The following is an 18,346-nucleotide window of genomic DNA, read 5'->3' as shown; positions in this document are numbered from 1 at the left end:
CGTCGACATGATTCGAAGAAGAGACCACGGTGAAGGGGATCCAGGAAGGGCCATGAAGGTGGGAAGGATGGGATCCTACACCTCGGACACCGCCTGGATGAAGGGGGATATGTGGTTCCCAGGAATACCGGAGGAGGAGGCTCGGGAGATGCCTTTAAACATATCCGCGAGCGTAGCGGGACATCGAGTGGCTCGAGTCCATGTGGATGGAGGCAGTGGAGTAGAGGTGATGTATGAACATTGTTTTGTGAGACTCCAAAAAGAAATTCGAAGCAGGTTGGAGGAGGACATATGTCCATAATGGGGTTCTCAGGGGAAGTAGTGGAGCCTTTGGGATCTCTAACTCTGCCGTTTACCCTGAGACGAAGACAAAACCCGAACGGTCTACTTACGCTTTTCCGTGGTTCGGGCCCATCAAAGTACAACATCATCTTGGGAAGGCCCGGGATGAAAACACTCCGAGCGGTCCCGTCCACAGTACATGGCTATATGAGGTTCCCGACCCCCAAGGGAGTAGCAACCATCCGGTCGTCAACCGAAATAGTGGTCGGCATTGGCAAAGGGGTCAAGATGAAGAAAGGAACGGAAGAATGGGTCCTCAATGGGGAATACCCGGATCAGACAGTCAGGATCGGATCCCAACTATCTGATAGAGGCAGGGCTGAGCTGAAGGAGGTATTATTACAAAACACCGACGTGTTCGCGTGGAGGCACGAATATATGACAGGAGTTCCGCGGAATCTGGTGCAACACAGTCTTGATGAGTTCCATTGGATGGAGCCGGTCTGACAGAAGAAAAGGAGTCTGGGCCCCCAAAAGAGCAAGGCAGTCCGGGAAGAAACGGCCAAGCTTATGCGAGCAAGGATCGTTAGGGAAGTCAAGTACCCGCAGTGGATCTCGAATCCGGTTATGATTGCGAAGTCGGATAACAGTTGGCGTATGTGTATTGATTTTAAAGACCTAAATAAGGCCTGCCCGAAGGACTCTTACCCCCTCCCGGAGATTGAAAAGAAGATAGAGTCCCTCGAGGGGTACCCTCTTAGATGTTTTCTAGACGCATATAAGGGGTATCATCAAATTCAAATGGACCCCAAAGATGAAGAGAAAACTGCGTTCTACACCAATGAGGGAACTTTTTGCTACACCAAAATGCCTTTCGGGTTAAAGAATGCGGGGGCAACGTATCAGCGATTCATGGATAAGCATTTCGACCAACAAAGGGATCGAAATGTGGAGATATATGTGGACGACCTGGTTATTAAAAGCACAAATGAAGTCCGGATGCTGAACGACATCAGGTAAACCTTCAACACCCTTAGAGGAGCTAACATGAAGCTCAATCCGGGCAAATGTTCGTTCGGGGTTGAGGAAGGGAGGTTCTTGGGAGTACTAGTAACTAAGGAAGGGTTCAAAGCCAACCCGGAGAAGGTCGAAGCTCTGATTCAGATGGATTCCCTGAGAAGTATAAAGGAGGTGCAAAGGTTAAATGGAAGGCTAGTTGCACTCAATCATTTCCTTTCCAAGATAGCGGATAAGACGCTTCCTTTCATGGCAGTCCTAAGGAGAAGCGTAAAGAAAAACAAGTTTTGTTGGGATAACGAGGCTGAACAAGCCTTCCAGGCTTTAACGGCGCACCTCTGTGAGCTCCCCACAATCACAGCTCCTTGACCAGGGGAAGTCCTGATCCTTTACTTTTCACACACGGATCGGACCATTAGTTCAGTACTGATGGTTGAAAGGAAATGAGTCCAGATACCCATTTACTTCGTTAGTCGCACGCTAAAAGGACCGGAAGAAAGATATTCTCCTATCGAAAAGACAGTGCTTTCCCTCATTTACACGGCGAGAAAGTTAAGGAGATATTTCCAGGCTCATGTTGTCCGGGTCTTGACAGACCAACCTCTCTAGCGAGTGCTAATGAAACCTGAGGTGTCTGGAAGGCTCGCCAAGTGGGAAATAGAGTTGGGAGATCATTCAATCGAGTACAAGCTGAGGGCGGCTTTCAAAGGCCAAGTGATAGCCGATTTCCTCACGGAACACCCGGCAGGGGAACAGGGAGAACTTCTTCCCCCAAAAGACCACCAAGAGGATGCGGGGGCTGATATGCCGGAGGGTCCAGAGGAACCTTATTGGAACTTGTACACTGACAGGGCCTCCAACGAAGATGGGAGCGGGGCGGGACTCATACTTGTCAGCCTCGAGGGGATAGAACTAACGTACGCGGTACAACTGGCCTTCCCCAGCACCAACAATGAGGCTGAATACGAGGCCTTGTTAGCAGGGCTGAGGATAGCAAAAAAGATGCCCGTCCGACGTGTCAAGGCTCACGTGGATTCGCTACTGGTTGCTAACCAAGTAAAAGGGGAATATGAAGCTAAAGACGCCAAGATGATACAGTATTTGAAGAAGACGAAGGAACTGTTGGAAAGTTTTGACAGAACCGAGGTTATACACATCTCCCGGTGTTTGAACAAAAAGGCAGACGCCCTGAGCAAGTTAGCATCCGTAGCTTTTGACCATCTGGCAAAAGACGTCAAAGTGGAAACCATCAAACAACCGTCAATATCGGAGGAAATTATAGCCGGGGTAGAGGCATCCGAGCCCTGCTGGATGACCCCATTGTTACGATACTTGAAGGAGGGGATCATCCCCGAAGACAAGAAGGAGGCACGCAGATTGAGAATTCGAGCTCTTCAATATGAAATAATTGAGGGGGGGCCTGTACCGGAGGTCCTATCTAGGACCCTCCCTCAAGTGCATCGATTATGGGGAGGCCGAGTATGTTATACGGGAAATACATAAAGGAATCTGCGTAATGCATATGGGGGACAAGATGGTGGCGGACCGGGCCATGAGGGCAAGATACTATTGGCCGGCCATGTTTATGAGCGCTTTAAGAGAAATACGGAAATGTGATAGCTGCCAGATTTATGCCCCGGTCACCCGGAAACCTAAATTGAATCTGGTTCCGGTGAGTTCTTCCTAGCCGTTCCAGAAGTGGGGTATCGACATAGTGGGGCCATTCCCACAGGGGTCAGGGAAAGCCAAGTTTCTGGTAGTGGCAATAGACTATTTCACCAAATGGGTGGAAGCTAAGCCACTAACTACAATTAAGGGACAACAAGTGAAGAGATTCGTATGGGAGAACATCGTTTTTCGTTTCGGACTGCCCCACACTATCGTAAGTGACAATGGAAAGCAATTTGCGGGAGGAATGTTCAGGGAATGGTGCAAGGAACTGAAAATCAGGCAAACCTTCACATCGGTGGCCCACCCCCAAGCGAACGGACAGGAGGAGAGGGCCAACCGAAGCATAGTAGAAGGAATAACCAGTCTCCTAGGCCGACAAGGAAGCTCGTGGGTGGAAGAACTGCCTCATGTCCTATGGGCTCATCGAACTATGCCCAAAGTCAGCAACGGGGAGACGCCTTTTAGCTTGACCTACGGAACGGAAGCTATGATACCTTTTGAGATCGGTTTGCCCACCGGCAGAACCCAGTTAACTGAGGAAGAAAATGAACGCGATCTTAGGCTAAATCTGAATTTAGCCGAAGAAAGAAGGGAGGCGGCTGCTAGGCGAGAAACCAAGTATAAGAAAAAGATGGAAAAATACTACAACGCAAGGGTAAGAGAGGTTAGGTTCAAGGTGGGAGACCTCGTTCTTCGAGAAAACGAGGCGAGTAGACAGGAGAACCAAGGAAAGTTGGGGCCACGTTGGGAAGGCCCTTACCAGGTCATCTGGGCCGGAGACAATGGCACTTATAAGCTGGCGTACCACAAGGGGAAAGAAGTGCCCCGTACGTGGAACGCAATGCAAATCCGGAAATATTATGTGGAAAATCCCTAGAAAGAGGGACACAGGAGAAACACGGTAAGGGCTACTCTGCGAAAACATTTTGAAGCGACCAGCCGCGTGTACTCGAAAAGGGTCTCCGGACCCCTAATAACCTCTCCGGGAGGAAGCCGAGGAAATAGATCATGATTTTCATTCTTTTTGTAACCCATTTATGTAACATGATTAACATGAATGACATATAACTCATTTTGTATAAAAAAAACCTCTCCGAGAGTCCCCACATAGGTCACTCGTGACCCGACGCTGAAATCGTCGTCTAACACACAACACCTCAAAGGAAACTATTCAAACAAACTCATGTCAATCACATACCTCCAGTCATGAAAAGGGAGAAGGCCTCGCCGATAGGCTATCCGGTTAACCGAAACTATTAAGCATTTTCTAAGTCATGCATGCATAATCAACATCTAAAATAAACATAGTACAACGTTACTTAATCATACATTTAGCCCCCAAGGGGAAAAAGGTGCAACATCCATACTTAAACCCTCATGGGGTTGACATCACAAACATACAAAATACTAAGGAAAGTCTTGATAAAAAGGGTACAACCCCCTAAAAACATCACAAACATACAAACGTCAACTACGGCAGTTCGGGAGGTGGAGTGAGAGGGTCAACAACAGAGGTTAAGGCTTGAATCTCACACACCGGCATATCCGGGGTAGAGGAAAGTTGTGTCAATATTGGAGGCTCAAGGGTATTGTAGGCAATATATGCCTTCTCTGTTGCCGCCTCTGCAGTCGTCGAAAAGGTAGGGACGTCGACGATGGGAATCCCCTTTTCATGGTTATCATAGCCCGATCGCAACCCGTGCTGGAACCCCGAAGAGAAAACAGCCCTAACCATAGCGTCCCGGGCCTGAAAAATCTCTCAACACGATCTAGCTCGCCCGTACACCTGTTTGAACCCGTCAACCATCAACCATGCCCGATCAGCTCTCAAGCCTTCACGATCTGACTCCCAACCATCCAGTGCCAACTTCAAGCTATCACGTTCCTGCTTTAGCTCATCACATTCCCTGAGAAAATCCTCTATTACCTGGTCCTTGTGAGCTTGGATCTCATCCACGGCACACTTCAAACTCTCGTGTTCTTCACGCTCCCGTTTGAGCTCAGCAATTGACTACAAACCGAATCAGAAACAATTCACTTATTAACGAAAGAAGGAGGAAAAGAGGAATTAAAAGGGGAAGGAATATGTACCTCCTGATATTTCTCATAACCACTTTTAGCCTCAGCATATTGGGCTTCCATAATAGCAACTTGTTCCCGGCGCGCAGAAAGATCAGCAATCAGGGAGGCGACCTGATCCTGGGATTTCTTCAGCTCTGCTGATAAACCGGATAACCTAAAAATTTTCTTCTCAGACAAAACAACTTTTCGGCCCAAACTCTGGATTTTTTGCTCCCCCTTTTTAACCGCCTGCTCCAGTGAGCTGATTTTCTCTTGATTCTGGTGCAAGACCTGGTCCGCGGCGATCAAAGACTGTCGGGTAACAACCACGAGAACCAGGGCGCGATAAAGATGAGTTCCAAATTCACTCACGAGGTTAGTCAACTTCAGAGACTGGAGATGAGAAAGATCCACTGGAGGAACAACCTCACTAAGGAAGTTATGGGCCTGTTGGGAAGTAAGCACCGATGAACAGACATCCAGGTTCCATTTGGGGACGAATGGAATAAAGTCAGATAAAGTCTCAGCCTCTGGAGGTAGCTGAACCGGAGGGGGAGACACCGACCCTTCGGGAAGTTTGCCTTTATGATCAGAACGGGTGGACCCAGGACCACGATCGCCACTTTCTGTAGCAGAGACAACAGTCGGGAAGGTAAAGTCATCACCTAGATTCACAACTTCTGTGGCCGATGCGTGATTCGGCGGAGACGAAAACGATTGACCAAAGCAGAGACGCTTCGAGCTCCTCAAACGATCCTTCAGGGAAGCGTCAAACACGGCGACCAACGCATCCTTTCGTTCAGGAGTCTCCTCAATATCACAGGACCCTTTCGGGGTGAGGACGCGTCAACAGAATCGATTCAGTTTCAGAGCTAGTCATCGATGCAACGGGAAGGTGAACGAAGGCGGCTGACGTCAAGGGCCCTCTATGCAATGCTTCCTTTAAACTCATTTCTGTAAAACAAAAAGGGGGGGATTAGCAAAAAGGGTGCTAAAAGCAAAAAAGAGGAACTCGATAAAATAAAAGAAGCAACAAGAGGATGAAAGACCTCGGCAATTTTCAAATATAGCCGGCCGAGTAGAAGGATCCGACCATATCTGGCTCATCCCCACCCTATACAACAACGGCTCCGGATAAGTCATGGCTTCGGTGAGATTGTTCACAAGCAAATCATATAGACCATCCTGATTCGTGGGCGAACGAAGAGCGATATCGCGAATGACCGAATCCGTGTGACGGCGGCCATGAAGACCAGGGGCAAAATTAGGGGAAACAAAGAAAAAGCTGTTTTTCCACTCCTTAGGGCTAAAACCAGTCGGCATTTTGCTATAACAAGGTGGTTGTTTGTTTGCAGGACGGCGTTCGAATGTAAACCAATCGCCGTCCACTTTTAAGCGATAAAACCTACGGAACAAGGGGACTGTTGCAAAACCTCCGTTAACTTGACAAGACACCTCGAAGTGAGTAACCCGTAAAAAACCCAATGGGTGAACTTGAGAAAACCCTAATCCGTGATGCTTTAACAAAGCCATTTGAAATTCAGTGAGAGGGTAACGGATGTTTGCACACTCTAAATTCTTCGTATACAAGGTGATGAGGTGAGGGCGGCTTACGGCGGTCTCATAGGGTTCAGGCAGAATAGGGGATAAGGACAGGGGGGCGATAACGGGCACACAGAGTAAGCATTTGTTCTTGTGTAAGAATGGAGGTGATCAAAGACAAGTCCTCACGACTCATGACGGAAGAAAAATGAAAGACAAAACAGCAAGAACTAACCTGATCAGAATAGGGGAGATGAAAGGCCGACGGGAAATGATGGATTGCCGGTTAAAGGAGAGAAGGAGTGGCAAGTTGAAATTATGATGATGTGATGGTAATCTCTTGGTATAAAGGTAGTGTGGGAAAGTGTGATTCAATTGGGGCCACAAGATTTACCACACCCATAGTTGGGCTAAATGGGCCAGTAACAACAGAGTTCGAAGAAAGGGGAAATAGAACCGGACTGTGTAAACAGGCCCACCAACCCAGCGCGAGAGAATGTTGGAAGTAAAAGTTGATATGGACTCGAGCTCAGTCTATTACCGTTGCCATAAATAACAACGACAATAGACTGGGGGACTTGAAGAGACTACGTCTGAACAGGCCCAAGAAGTCAAGCCCAAGTCAGCCCAATCCAATTCAGTAGCATCACGTGCACCTTAGACAAGCCCGAGGCCAAACACCGAACTGTCCTTGTTAACCTGGGGAGTCCAGAGATGAAAGGGACAGAATCTTGGAGGGAAAACAGAATCCAGTGGATAATAGCTTGCCCTTTAGCAGAGTCAAAGACCCAGCGAATAATAGAGAGGGTCCAAGGAATAACGGTTGGGAGTGAGATCCTCCCAATACTTTATATATATGTATGTATTCCTTTTGTAAAGGCAAGTTGGACATGAGTAATAAAACATATTTCGTTCTCATATTGTCATTTCACTGAAATCAATTCAAAGTCACCTCACACACTCACATCTAACGACTCAAACACAAATAATCAACTTACGAACTTCAATTGGGGTTTCTACACAAATAGCAAATCAGTTTCTAATTAACTAACATAATATGTTGATTTGAACAAATTTTTATAAAAGACTTTACTAATTTATATAACGGTTTTTTTTTTTTAAATTAATCTATTTTTAAATAACGGTTAAACTGAATGATAGAAAGAATGATAACCATGGATTAAACAGTATCTTAATCTTAATCTTTACAAATTTAGTAGATATAATATTCCATCCCCTTCAATTAGCAAGTAGAAAACCAACATGCCAAAGTCCCTTGTTAAACAAGTTAGCACGAATTCAGCTAACGTTTTTCACGGAAGAGCTTTGACAATTGAGAGGCTGTGAATTTGAATGAGCAAGTTTTTGCCTAAGTAGCCTCTGTTTCTCGAAAGCATGGCACAAAAAACTCATGCTTCAAAGCTTCTTCTGCACTAATCCTTGCCCGTGGGTTGACCGTTAAGCACTTATCCACAAGATCAATAAGCGAGCTCGGAATAACCTCAAGGAAATCCTCTCGTCTCGTGTTTTGTTTACACCATTCTTGTAGCTTTGTGGATGCCAGTGATTGTACTTGTAAAAGTTCCTATAACATCAAAATACATATTACTAACTACTAATTTACTTGTAGTAATATGGAATAAAATTTTATTAGTAGTATAATATACCGGTGGAAATGATGATTCGCGATCATGTAACTTTGCCACTTCCCATAGCTCTTCACTGCCACGAAACTTTGCAATCTCTTTTATGTTTCTGTTTGGTAACATTATCAAATTGAGAAAATTAATCAGCTTTTGATGACGTGGCAATAGAGGATGTATTTTGAAAAGGATTTGGTAATGATTAAGGAATGAAGAGACTCACTGATCCGGGTCACCAACAAAGGGCGTTCTTCCAATGATGAAGTAGAGTAAAGTGACTCCCGCAGACCATATGTCAACCTTTGGGCCTTGGTATGTAGATTTCAACAATACCTGAAATACACGCAGATTATGAATTATTAAGACAGGAAAGAAAATTATTAAAAATAAAGTGTTTTTCAGTTCTACATCCAAAGTACATATTTGACTTGTTTAGTACTTTTTAATTATTTTGTTTATATACAGATGCACTTGTTTTTGTAAAATACATTATAATTACATTTTTTTACATATAACATAATATACAGTAGTTCATTATTACTTGTCATAATTAAATATGTTTACTTTATTATGTAATATAGTAGGCTGGATTAGGCTCGCAAGTCAAGCCAAGCTCATTATATGAAGCTCCAGCTCGGATTCATTTATCTAACGAGTTTATTTTTATGTTCAAGCTTCTCATTGAAGCCCGGCTTAATTCGAGCTTTCACCGAGCCGCTCTCGCATAGCTACCGAGCAGCTCGGCTCATTTACACCCTATAAATAATATTGTATCCAATAAGATTACAAAAACTATGCCGTTTAAAAAATAATCTTTCTAGTGAAATGCTTTAGCTAATTTTCTATAAAGAACAATGAAATAATTGTACCAGACAATTACATCATTGCATAAAACAAATTACCTCAGGAGCTCTGAAACCCTTTGTACCAACACACGGTCCTTCTTTCTTTTGCTTCCCATCACCTTAAAAAACAGAAAACCACAATCAGCCCAACTAATACAACATTCTGTTTAAATAACTCAACAAATTAAGTCAAACTCACACCTTTGTTCTTAAGTAAGCCACCTCCAGTAGACTGCAAAGGCATAGGAGTAAGATACAAAAACTTATTATCTAACTTAGCAGGTGGAGCAGCAACCCGTTTTCTTTTTGAAACCGGAGTCGTAGTAGTAACCATTGCTTCACGAGCAGGACTTTGCAATGATTCATGAACCAGTTTAAGTAATGCGTGTCTTCCTACGCAAGGAATCGGTTCTCTGAATCTTTCTCCTGAAGGAACTCTAGAACTTGTTGCATCTTTTGTAGAAGTTATTCCAGAACCATCAGCACCTTGGCTTTTCATCACACCATGCATGTTTAAGTCTTTGTGGTCCTTTTTCTTTTTCATGTTTTTTGGGATCAAAAGTGTTTTACTAGTTCTTGTTGAAGGAAGAGATTCGGGATGAGGTGGCAAAACAAGCTTAGAACTTGTATCATTATAGGACTTGGATTTTCCTGAGAAAAAGATAATATGTTTAATCATTGAAATAATTATTCAGCTTTTTTTCATTGGACAAAATGCATAAAAGTCAAAACATAACCAACTTGCATATCAAAGTTTTAATTTTTAATTTTTTTTTTTCGTTTATGTAGGAAGATCTTCCAAGTCTAACCACATGCCACGCCCCACATTAGAAAAAGTCAGCATGGTCAAAGTTACTGACATGTTAGCTGTCACGTCACCGTTTTGACTAGGCTTGTAAATGAACCAAACGTTCAGCAAACGGTTTGTAAACCGGTTCAGGTATGTTCGTTTAATTTAATAAACGAACAAACATGAACACGCGTCTCGTTTGTTACTTTATGTCAGTTAATGTTTGTTTAAGTTCACTCGATTACGTTCTTTATTATATTCATTTAAATTTTTTAGGCCCGTTACAATATAGTCTGGTTCTAGTAGCTTTTTAGGCCCAACAACTGTTATTCACATTTACTTTAATTGGGTGAAGCTCAGTTATGATCGTTCATAATATGTTAATTTACATTCGTGAACCATTCGTTTAAATTGTTATCGTACAAACACAAACACACACGAACATGTTCATATTCAGTTGTTTGTTCTGGTAAAGTTAAAAAGGGAACACTAACACGCTCCATGTGTGTTCGCTTGGTTCATTTACAGGCCTAATTTTGACCAGACAATCATAAATCAATATTTTTGAAAGTCATGAAGGTTTGAGAAAAACAACAGATTCGGTTAGCTTTTTATTAAATAACTGAATTCAGACAACAGTAAAAAGAGCTCACCAGTAGATCCAAGCTTCTGATGCAAATCCTGTGAAAAAGACATTTTCAATCGATAAGTAGTATTTTAATGTTACGGTAAAAATCACATTATCAAAAAGCCTTAAAAAAACTATTAGAAAAAACCAAAAAAAAAAAACACATCACTTACAGTGGCAAGATTGAAATCTATGAGATATCCTTTAGAAGCCTTGCGAGAAAAAAGAAAATTTCCTGGCTTAACATCTCTGTGAACCACTCCCTGAAGCAGAAAATACAAATAAAAATTTGCATACACACAGACACACACACACATATATATAGATAAAACAAACAATACCTGTTTATGAAGACTAGCAAGCGCTCTAAACAAACAATAACCATACCACCTAAGCTGAAAAACATCTATATCTCTTTTCAAGACCTACATTAAAACACACAAAAATGAAGCAGACTGATAACACATGCTTACTAACTACATGATTATATAAAAACAAATGACTAAAAGATTACCTCAGGCCTGTCGTGTGCAACATGCTCGAGAACAAGACAATGAGAATTTTCACTTTTGAACGAGCCTTCAAATTTAATCACAAAGTTCTTACCCCTGATGTATAAAAGCAATTTGTATCAGCATCATGATAGAATAATTGTTATGAAAATCTTTACAATATCCTTACCCAAATCTCTCCAGCATTTTCAACTCATTATAAACATGTTGCCTGTTAGCATTTGCATGAGGATCTGCAAAACCGTAAAGCACTAAAAGTTAAATAATTATCAAGATGTTATCATAAGTAAACAATACATAGTGAAATAAACATCATATGTAAATATATAATGATGTGTCAGAAATAAATATCAGCTCCTTGCATTTAACAGCAAACATTGTTCCATCTTTTTTCCTCCGTGTCTTATACACTGTGCCATAACCACCTGTGTATTCCATAAGTGAAAAACAATATAAGATACTAATATAAATTGTCATAAAACAAAGACCTTAAGCTTGTAATTTAATATCAAGAATTCATCTTTACTTCAATTACCTGAACCCTCTTCTTCCTCTACAATATAAGATTCAAACACTGGGAATATTTTTGGCTCCGAATGACCCTGAAAATGAGGCATCAAAAGTGTTATGTCAATCAAATTATAAGCTTAAAAAATTATCAGCATATCAAACTAAAACCATAATCAGACAATATCTGACACTCACTTTCACAGAAATGACAGAAGCCTTTTCCTTATTTTCTTTTATGCTTTCCCTTCCGCTAGTGTGCATCGTTTGTTCACAAGTTGGTTTTAACTTCTGCTTTGTTTGAACTGACCTCTTGTCTTTTTTACTATACTTCTGCTCAGCAAGAGAACCAACATCATTTCCCTTGTTTGTTTTTATAGAAACTGTTTGCACTGTGGAATTTGTAACCTTTGGAATAGCTTCCAATTTTGCAGTGGATTCTGGCAAATGCTTTCGATCATAGGAAATGACACTGTTTTTCATTTTACAGTCATCTTTGCAAGTCACATCCTTACCCGTCAACAACTTTTCATGATCTTGTTCACCAATAAGTGAACAATCTAACTGTTCTTCTTTTCCGCAAACCGTTTTCTCTTCTTCTGTTGGTGGAACTACGTTATTATGTTCACCAGCTTCTTGGCAAGGTTTTATGTCATTGCAGCACAAAGTGTTCCTGTTTCTACTATTAAGCTCAGGTATCACGCCCTCATGAACAGTTTTATGTGTCGTATTTTCAAGATTGCCTTTATGGTTTTCAGAATCTAAAGTGTGTTCGCATTCTCTTCCCTCCACAAATCTCTGTGTTTCAAGTAAGTTGTTAGCAACCTTAGAAGAATCGTTATCGATCCATGCCTTCACCAGTGAGATTACCTTACTTTTATCATCTGCTTGGTTAGATGTTGCACTAGGTTCTTTACCTATCAAACACCTTTCATCATTGATATCTTCTATCCGCACAAGTGAACTTTCCGTTAGATGAGATAATGACCTAAACTGAAAATAATTCTTAAACCCTCCTGATATTGAGGTACTAAATCTATTGTTACTTCCAAGCTCTCTCATGCTCAAAATAGTAGCAGTCTCCTTTTCATCTTCATGTTCACCATTCAATCCATAACTAAAGTTTCCAGTATCAAACTTGATTTGTGAGAGCATCCTATCAATATCAGATATACCAATCGATCCTGTGTTCATGATCACACTCCTCAACATATCATCAACGCGAATGTAAACCTGTTATCAATAAATGTATACTAAGTCAACCACTTGACCACCATGAAACTAAACGAATTCTAAAATGAATACTTAACCAAAAGGAACTAATTTAGAACTTAAATTGATAAATAGAAGCTTATGTTCACAGTACATTATGGATACAAATACAACTACTATCACTTCTAAGTCTAAACAACTGTTAACTTGAACACGCTATAATTATATAGAAAATGAAGTACCTTCGCACAAGCATCCAGAATCTCGAAAGGAATAGTCAAATCTGCTTGATCTGCAGCATAATTAATCATTTTAAAACTCATTAATAATAACATTGTTTATCAATAAGACATAGATCTGTTCATCTATTACCGCAAGCATTCGACCGCAATCTTCTTCGCTTCCGTGTAAACGTAATTTCGAAACCTTCTCGTCCTCTCTTCCGTCCACCGTCTCGCGCCACCACCTCCATGGGAAGAAAAACCTTCAAACCTCGACTCGAATTCAGCAAAAACCTCTTTAAAACCACACAAACAGCAGAGGAGACCGTAACAAGTCCATCACTCGTCAACGAAATCGGCGAATTCGGTACCGAACAAGCGAATTCGACGAATTCCGAAGTGGCTTCAATAAAACCACAACGAGTTGCGAGTTCAATTGGAGGAACTGGATGACCAAGGGTTAATAAAACAGCAAACAAGTTCCATGATTTAATTTGTAACTCAGGATCTGTAATTCGAAGATCTGGAAGCTCATCTGAAGCGCGTGATAGCACCAGCTGGTTGCTCATTGAAATTGTTTGAATTAGGGGTTTGTGATTGTGAAGAGTGAAGAAGAAGAATGTGATTCAGATGGAGAAATGGTGGTGGATTTGGGAGTGAATTGGAGTGTGAGTATGAGTGTGAGTGAGGCGCCAAAATGGGATTGGGGTTAGGGTTTTGATTACTTTGGTTCTTTTGAGTTTTCCCGCCCGACTGATTTGCTTTGCTTTGGATCTTCATTTTCAGTTTTACATATTGCTCCAAATAACTTACTTTTGTTGTTAGTTCATCCTTGTACTTTTAAAGTATGCATATCATGTATATGCATCATACATCAAATTAAAATCTAGTATTGTTTTTATAAAAAAATAAGGTACATAATCTTTTATTTAACGTCCAACAAACATAAAATGTTTAGGTACTTCATACATGTTGATCCAATAGCAAAAGACCATCGCATGCTGGCCCAACTCAGTCGTACAGAGCCCTTAAGCGCCTACAAGTTATCTCCAGCTCCGGGGAAACCCACCCACCCGGCTGAAGACCCACTGGTGGTAAAACCCAGCCTCATGATTGAAATGGAGATCAGAAAAATCTCAGTCTTCCTTCATTGAGTCACTCATGTCTCCCCAAAATATTCTAAGTAGGGATTGAACTTGGATCTCCATTGAAAACCCGTAAGCTGCTTCCTACCACTACACCATAGTTTTACCAATAAAATTAAACCCAGTATTTCCTTTATTATAAATTGTATATATCGTGTATTATTTGTAGTGATATTTTTATAATGATAATAAGGGGGTGTTTGGGATTGCTTATTTTTACCAACTTATTAATTTAATGAAAAATTATAAGAAAGTAAAATAAGGAATCCCAAACACTCCCTAAATATTACTCACTTGGCCACTTATGCCTTCTCCTTTAAAAGTTAAAATACTTTTTTTCCAGTCGACACAAAACCTATGGGATATATTTACATGTTGGAAGATGGAACTTATTCAAATTTACTGAAGTCCAAAATTAAGTGTTAAATAAATTAAGAGCAACCATATTAGACTTTCCACAAATGGATGTCAGGTTGGCATTGCCCAACATGATTGTAAGAACGTGCATCGGACATACCATTTTTCTTCTCTCCTCTACGTTGGTCCAATAAAGACCACATATTTCTTAAAAAACAAGTCATTAGAGGTAAACCACCTTACTCTTATAAACCGAAAACCTGGACCATTCGTAACCACAAAACTAATCGGTTGTGGAATCTAAAAGCTAAAACATTTGTTACACGTACCAGACAAAACCGCAAGAACGTGCTCTTTTTTTCTCTCCTCCACGTTGGTCCCATAAAGACCACGGGTTTTTTATAAAAAAAAAACAAATAAACCATTTGAGTTGCTCTAACTGAACCACTTTTCCTTATAACCGAAAACCTTAACCATTTGTAACCAAATTGATCGGTTGTAGAATCTAAAAGCTAAAACACCTAATTTTAGATAAAAAAGAATCTTTAACATAATCCTAAAATTAAAGATTTTGAGTATTTGAAAATGAACATGATTTTAGTTAACTTTCAAGAAAACTATTGCAGTTTCAAAACCTATGACTAAAATATTGAGAATAGTAAAATAAGGAACAAGGTGAGAATACATGACTTTAGCATAATAGACATATACTTGTTGATAAAAGAACCAACAAAATAAACAAAGTTCAATGTTCAAATGTACAAAGACAAGGAATAAAACAAACAACACAACACAAAGCCATCATCAGCTTTGAACATAGACAAATTTACTTTAAAAAAATGAACAAAAGAATCATCATTAATAGATTTTTATACTTTGAACCGAATTATTCTGCTACCTCAACTGTTGGTGCAGGTATGGGTGGTGTTGGTGATGAACCTAGAACCATCTTTATAACCAACCCCACTATTATCCCAATCACTCCGGCAGCTATTGCAAGTTTCATTGAGAATCCAGAACTGTTGCTGTGGCTCCTTTTCTTTAGCGTGTCCTAAAGAGTAGATAAAACATATATGAATGTTTAGTGTTGATGACTTATTAAATTTCAAAGAGCATTAACTCAAGCAGAAGCGAATCATATATGTTCTAATATTATAATGGTAACTTGTAGGGGTGTTCATAAACAGTTGAAACCGACCAGACTGGGACCTTAGGCAAGTCGTGAGTTTAGGATTTATACGGTTTGGTTTGTTTAGCAGGAACCGACCATGTAAGCAAAACCAGCCATTTAACCTTATATCTACTCTTCACTTTTTTGAAAATATGCAGTCATGTATATTCAGGAACCATCTTTATCATTTTATAAATTTTAGAATAAATTACGATTTTGGTCCTTGTGGTTTGGCCCGTTTTACACCTTCAGTCCGAAAAGGAATCTTTTGACTATTGACATACGCCCTGAGGTTTTAAATCTATGGTCCTTTCAGTCCCTCGGGCTAACCCCATCCAGTTTTTATGTTAAATAAAAGGGCAATTTAATCAATTCACATCTAAGCACTATAATTCAGTCATTTCCTGTTAAATAGAAGGGCATTTTAGTCATTCTATGAAGACTATTTAACTACATTACATACATAGCCCTAAGACTATTAAATGATCTTCACAATTTACACAAGTCATAGACAATCCTTGGGTATAGAATGACTAAATTGCCCTTCTATTTATCAGAAAAAAATGGATGGGGATGGCATCAGGAACTGAAAGGGTTATATAATTTTGAACCTTAGGGCATGATATGTCAAAAGATTCACTGGGTTAGACCCCCCAAGTAAATTGTTTGACACTTCAAAATTGATTCAAATGCAGACTCGTTTTTAAGGATGGTAGAAAGTAACCAACTATCGTGAGGGTAAATAGTAAATGTACCAGTTCCTGTTGCAGCTGGTTTGTTTCTTTTATAGCTGAATCCCTAGCGGCTTTTGCAGCCTGAACTGCTGGATTCTGCATTTAAAGAAGGAACGAAAATAGCTCAATAAGCACAATCTGGTCTATATATATGTATCTGTGTGTATATACATATATATTGTATGTATATAGATAGTTGTTCAATACAGAACCAATTTGAATTTGAAGTCAGCAAAGATATAGTCAAATAAAATGAACAATAAAGCGGAAAAAAAAACTGTTAATGAACTCACAGAGTTTGGATCAGAGTTTTGTTTACTATCATCTGAATTTCCCGGATTGTTGCGAGGAATATAAACAACCTTAAGCTTGCATTCCTCTAATTGTTTACCAGGTTCCTTGCTAAACTGAATGCAACAAGCAATATATGTTAATAACTCGCAACCGTTATTAATTTTTTTAATGAAACTTAAGTGACTAAAATACAATCTATATTATACTATTCTTACAGTATTTTGTGGAAGATTTTCACTATCAGTTTCTGGTGAGACCGGGGTGCATTGTAAGAGAAATTTATCTTTGCATTGCATATCTGGAGGGTACTCAAGTTGAGCTTGAAGGGTAACTAAATATACACCAATAAGTTGAAGTTAGAAGACATGTAGTGAACTTATAATACATGATGGGAATCGATTATTTAACACTTTTGACTATAAATTTTAGATAATGAACTGATATCCTTAACTGTTTAATTGTAGTTCTTACTCAATATAAAGAAGATCATGATGTAAACTAGTTAATCTTTTCACATCTATCTAAATAAGATATAAGACTGACTTCATAATTTACCTCTTATGATACATGAACCCCGGGGCTGTATAATGCCAGTATTTGGGCGCACAAAGTATTTCTTGGGCGAAGTAGTTTTGACCTAGCATAAAACAAAAAAATGGTACAAAATTTATTTGTGTGAGTACACCATGAAGAAAGTTTTTACAACTAAATATTTAAGAACTGAACAGCATACCTTAAAGGCAACATTCTTGTCTGTGGAGTTAGAAAGTTTTAAATCACAGAGGCTCGGTTTCTCCAGTTCAACTGTTGAAATATGAGAAAGATAAATGATAAGAAAGATATGTAACAAAATGACTAAAATTACTGTTTGCTTAATCTCTGGCATGTTATTGACATGCCATTAAAAATTCAGATAATGCAGATAACTCAGTTGAAAAAACGGAACTTAACATGTAAACTTTGCTACCAAACATGAAACATGAAAGTATCACGGCATTTCCACATAAAATCCTCTATATTTGGGGAAAATGTTGTTATTATTATATCTAATCTCCTAATTCATATTCATTTGCATACATGTTACAACAAATCATCCATTATATGAAGATCTCCAAATAATTCAACATAATGCAATAATATATGACTCATTCTCTCCTACAATATACAAATTCATGAAAACAAATAACAGAAACTAAAAGTTTATGAATAACATAAATTATATCCAAAATCACGCTTACATGGAAACCTGAGCTCTTCGGGATCAACGGAGACTAACTTGTTGCCGCTAGCCATTGTATTAAATATGATCAACGATTTAAGTTTAATAATAAATATAAACAATAATAAGAAGGTAATCTATCATCCGTGAAATGAAAACGGAAGCTATGAATTTAGAAGACAACGCGAGAAATGAGGATTCAATTTGGTACCAACACGTGGCGTGGTGGAGAAAACAGAGCACAACCGTCGGAACTGGAATCCGAGTCCAGTGTGTGTGTTTGTACGTGTATCTGACAAAGGTGTTCATTGTTGTGGGGATACTCAAGGCACTAATTTACATAAACAGTCCATGGACTATAACTCTAGTGTCTTTATGCCTCTTGACTTTCGGTTTATATGTTTACGCACTCCTCATTCACAATACTTCAATTTAAAAAGATGGATCTTTTAAGATTAAAGTCACACTTGTAACATAAATAACAAAGGGTGGTTC

General features: G+C 39.8%; 3 protein-coding genes and 1 pseudogene across 4 annotated transcripts; 1 reads left to right on the top strand and 3 right to left on the bottom strand.

Moving 5' to 3' along the window:
- The first annotated feature begins 1,329 nt into the window (after positions 1–1,329).
- LOC143529657 (putative mitochondrial protein AtMg00860) lies at positions 1,330–1,668 on the top strand. The gene has a single exon (XM_077025403.1). It carries the CDS (start codon positions 1,330–1,332, stop codon positions 1,666–1,668), a length of 339 nt encoding a protein of 112 aa, XP_076881518.1.
- A 6,204-nt stretch (positions 1,669–7,872) lies between these two features.
- On the bottom strand, positions 7,873–11,242 carry LOC143529636 (uncharacterized; annotated as a pseudogene). The gene is made up of 10 exons (XR_013134700.1): positions 11,161–11,242; positions 10,994–11,087; positions 10,821–10,904; positions 10,653–10,742; positions 10,505–10,532; positions 9,263–9,712; positions 9,119–9,180; positions 8,440–8,549; positions 8,241–8,328; positions 7,873–8,158 (listed from the first exon to the last, which is right to left on the bottom strand). The product of XR_013134700.1 is annotated as an uncharacterized LOC143529636 (transcript).
- Positions 11,173–13,500, bottom strand: LOC143529627 (uncharacterized). Its single transcript, XM_077025382.1, has 5 exons — positions 13,083–13,500; positions 12,953–13,002; positions 11,697–12,731; positions 11,527–11,593; positions 11,173–11,416 (listed from the first exon to the last, which is right to left on the bottom strand). The coding sequence occupies exons 1-5, from the start codon at positions 13,498–13,500 to the stop codon at positions 11,304–11,306; spliced, it is 1,683 nt and encodes a 560-aa protein (XP_076881497.1). The 3' UTR covers positions 11,173–11,303.
- Positions 13,501–15,136: 1,636 nt separating this feature from the next.
- LOC143529316 (vesicle-associated protein 2-1-like) lies at positions 15,137–17,925 on the bottom strand. The gene is made up of 7 exons (XM_077025143.1): positions 17,871–17,925; positions 17,366–17,436; positions 17,188–17,269; positions 16,848–16,963; positions 16,632–16,745; positions 16,360–16,434; positions 15,137–15,484 (listed from the first exon to the last, which is right to left on the bottom strand). Exons 1-7 carry the CDS (start codon positions 17,923–17,925, stop codon positions 15,320–15,322), a joined length of 678 nt encoding a protein of 225 aa, XP_076881258.1. The 3' UTR covers positions 15,137–15,319.
- Between the last annotated feature and the right edge of the window lie 421 nt (positions 17,926–18,346).

Source organism: Bidens hawaiensis, unplaced genomic scaffold (assembly GCF_021521415.1).
Source record: "Bidens hawaiensis isolate Kalapana, Puna unplaced genomic scaffold, B.hawaiensis_p1.1 tig00000636_1, whole genome shotgun sequence".
In the NCBI taxonomy this organism is placed as follows: domain Eukaryota; kingdom Viridiplantae; phylum Streptophyta; class Magnoliopsida; order Asterales; family Asteraceae; genus Bidens; species Bidens hawaiensis.
Note: the sequence above shows the minus strand (reverse complement) of the source record. Positions and strands in the feature narration are given on the sequence as shown.